At 45.3% G+C, this 3,652-nt stretch overlaps 1 protein-coding gene across 4 annotated transcripts in view; it reads right to left on the minus strand.

The window, feature by feature from the left end:
* CEP162 (centrosomal protein 162kDa) overlaps window positions 1–2,898 on the minus strand; it is an 80,761-nt gene extending 77,863 nt beyond the window's left edge. The window contains exons 1-2 of one of the 4 annotated variants that reach the window (XR_436175.2): window positions 2,633–2,897; window positions 1,495–1,609 (exon numbers count right to left, since the gene is read on the minus strand). Coding sequence is in view for 2 of the 4 variants with exons in the window: in XM_006773462.2 (XP_006773525.1) it covers window positions 1,495–1,551 (57 nt within the window). In the remaining 2 variants the exon portion in view is untranslated. Of the gene's footprint in view, window positions 1–1,494; window positions 1,610–2,273; window positions 2,613–2,632 lie in introns of those variants that run through there. The other 3 variants (XM_006773462.2, XM_006773463.2, XM_015570300.1) reach the window with 3 other exon arrangements.
* Window positions 2,899–3,652: the final 754 nt, after the last annotated feature.

The raw sequence follows: 3,652 nt of genomic DNA on the forward strand, positions 1-3,652 counted from the left end.
AAAAACGACGACAAAAACAACAACAACAAAAAATAACAAAAGAAAAAAAGCTGGTCCCCAAGTAATTAACAGTGCTGCAAGGATATGAAGAAATTGGAACCCTAATACACTAATACACTGCTGCTGGGAATGGAAAATGGCACAGCCACTTAGAAAACAGTCTGGCAGTTCCCCAAAAGGTTAAACAGAGTTACCATATGACCCAGCATTCCTACTACTAGGTATATACACAAGAGAAATGAAAACGTACATCCACTCAAAAACATGTGCATGACTGTTCATACCATAATTATTCATAATTGCCAAAAAATGGAAAGAACACAAATGTCTATAAACTAGTAAGTGGGTAAACATGTGGTAAACCCATACAATAAAATATTATTAAGCTATAAAAAAGAATGAGACATTGACATATGCTTGTCATAGATTAAACATTCGTATGGTGGGAAACAGAAAATAGACCTATATATGTAAAATAATACTTGCATAGCATTATTATACTTTTGTATAGTATAAATACATGGTATACTAAGTGACTTGGTGATTTCTTTTTTACTGGATGAACAGAAAAAACCTTTTCTGAGGTAGTAACATTTAAGATGAGATTTTCACCAGCCCAGTGAAGAATAGGGGAACAACATTATTGGCAGAGGGAACAGCCAGTGCAAAGCTCCTACTATGAGTTGACCTTGAGATGTCTAGAGGGGAAAAGGCCACTGTAACATAAGTGGGTAATAAGTAAGAGTGATATAAAGTCAGTGAAATAGGCATGAGTAAAATCATCCAGGGCTTCGTAAACCCTGGGAATGAATTTGGACTTTTATACTAGAGGCCCAGTGCAAGAAATTTGTGTGTGGTGGTGGTGGTGTGGGGGGAGTGTCCCTCAGTCCAGCTTGCACCCTCTCCAATCCCAGACCCCTCGGGGGATGTCTGGGAGTCAGACGTCCCTCTCACAATCCAGGACCGCTGGCTCCTAACTGCTCACTTGTCTGTCTGCCTCATCGCCCCTAACAGCTCACCTCTGCCTGCCTGTCTCATCGCCCCTAACCGCTCTCCCCTGCCAGCCTGATAGCCCCTAATTGCTCTCCCCTGCCAGCCTGATCGCCCCTAACCACCTCTGCCTTGGCCCCTGCCACCATGGCTTTGTCCAGGAGGACATCTGGAAGGACGCCTGGAAGACTTCTGGTCTAGCATATTACCCTTTTATTAGTATAGAATGACAGCAGGCCAACAGAATCTGATTTATATAACACATCATGCAGGCTGCAGAATGGTGAAGGAATGCTGGGACAGTACTTGGGAATTGCTGCAGTAGCCCAGCTGAGCTGCTGGTGTGAAAAGTGATAGTGAAAAGGAAGGGAATAGAAGGATAATAGGTATAATCTGGAGTCAAAGCTTGATGATGGACTGGATCTTAGAGGTGAAAAAGAAAACCGAAGGGTGAATTTCTTACGAGACAAATTTACAATACACCTTTTAATAATATACACTTACCTCTTTCATGAACTGTTCAAACTCTTTATCCAGTTCTTCTTTGGAACAGTGAGCCATAATCAATAATTTTCACTTGCCAAGATAAACATTCCAAAGTATTTACAACATTGGAACACTAAATAACAAGAAATAATAAACATCTTTTGAGGAAATTTATATCACATCATGAAAACAACCAGACTTAAACCGCAGACATTTTTTTATGATTTTAGTATATATGCACACTTATGGACCAGTAAGCTGGGTGAGAGTCCTAATTCATTCACAAAACTGATTTGGAAAAGCAGCTGTCACAGTCTGCCTTTTACTTAGAGTCCAGAAATACATTTTTATTGTTAACATCCTATTGTTCATGGCCTCCACAATATTTCCTAACTCCATCATGTGTGTCTGCACGCGCGTGTGTTAAAATTTAATATCCCTTAAACAAACCTGGTCCTCTCAAATAATCTTTTAAAAATTAAAAATTAGGAAATCCAAACACACCGTTTCTTTTTGGCAAAGCACAGGACAATTTGGGCTGACTCATCACTCAGCTAGTTATCAATCCATTATTAAGAGCTTTGCAAAACAGACTTTCCAGGCACGGGATGTTTCCAAATACAGACAAATGGAATCAAATGGAGCCGATTAAGTCTCAAAATCTTCCTAAAATAAAATTAATGGAATATACACATCAACCAGAATCAAGTTGTTTCTTCTGTCGCGAGGGAAAGTCAACAAAAACGATGCAGCAGTGCCTTGCAGCATAGAGCTCTCCCCGCACCCTAGGAGCTCACCTGCCCGGCGCGCCCCGCACGGCAGCCTCCTCCCCCGGAGGCGGGAGAGGGGAGGCCGCAGAGCCCCCACCTCGCAGCCGCACCTGCGGAAGAACACCTCCTCCCCCTCATTAGCGTCTCGCCACCGTGCAAAGTGCGTGCGGTGATGGTCTCGGCCTCAAATTCCTGGTCACAGCGGATCCCACCCACAGGGACCCCACTCGGCAGGGTCCCGGCTCCAGGAAGCGCGGGTTCCGGTGGCGGCGGGAAGACAAAGGCGCACTTGCAGCTGGAGTCCGGGCGGAGGTGGGGAGGGACCCAAAACGAAAGCTCCGAGGACACTCTCGGCCCCGGGGAAGCAGTGTCCGCGTCTCACCCACCTTCGCCTCCGAATTCCGCGCTTTGCCGGGAAGTCGGCTGGGGGCCCAGCAGTTGTCAGGGTAACAGACGTCAGCCGCCAGGCTCGGAGTCACATGACCCGGGCTCGTCACGTGGCTCGTGGGTCCGACAGGACGGCGGTTAGCATCTTTTTGCCTCAGAGTGAAGGCGGGAATAGCCCCGGCTTAGGATCCTGTGGCGGTAAGAGCCGTCGCTGCCGCACAGTAGGGACCCCGCGTCTCTCTCTGCGCTCCTCGGAAACGTGGAAGCACCGACCGATTACGAGAGCGGGAACACGTGCATGATGGGTGTTGTAGGTCCAACCCGTGGGCTTCTGGGAAATGTAGTTTAGCTCCCCTGGTCCTTGTATTGCCTTGCTTCTCATCTCGTTCTAACCTTCCCCACCTTTGTCGTTTCAGCTCGCTGCTTAACAAGCGAAAGTTTTTGAAAACGTTTAATGGATTGGGTTTCTTCTACGTGCAAAGTCCTGTGTGGCGTTGTGAGAGAGACTCAAACCTGTGAGAAAGCATCCAGTTGTCGGGATAGGGACTCTGTTCCACCATCTAGTGGGCAAGAAATTTAAAGTACACCCTAACACACCAACCTGCTACACCTCCTTTTCCCCATTCTAGCGGCATCTATAATTATTTATTTGTGTGTGTGTGTGTGTGTGTGTTGTTTGTTTGTTTTGCTATTTCTCAAAAATAAACCCCCAAACCAACAATTTGAGGTTTCAGAGGACAGCATTTATGGTAGTGAAAGTAAAATCGACAAGGGGTGCTGCTGGGGGACACAGGTTATGGACCTCAACATCTTCAGCCTGATTCAGCATGTGTTTATTGTGATACAACTGTATCCTGCCAAGAGCTGTGTCCTATGATCAAAATTTGAATAATACAGATTTTTAAAGCTGCTATTTATTGCACACTGAAGTTGATAGGAGCTTCACCTGCATTATTTCACTCAATCCTCGCAATCTACAAATCATTGCAATTTCCTTTCTGTTTTGTTCTGTGTTTATA

Source organism: Myotis davidii, unplaced genomic scaffold, assembly GCF_000327345.1.
Source record: "Myotis davidii unplaced genomic scaffold, ASM32734v1 scaffold185, whole genome shotgun sequence".
Classification (NCBI taxonomy): Eukaryota; Metazoa; Chordata; class Mammalia; order Chiroptera; family Vespertilionidae; genus Myotis; species Myotis davidii.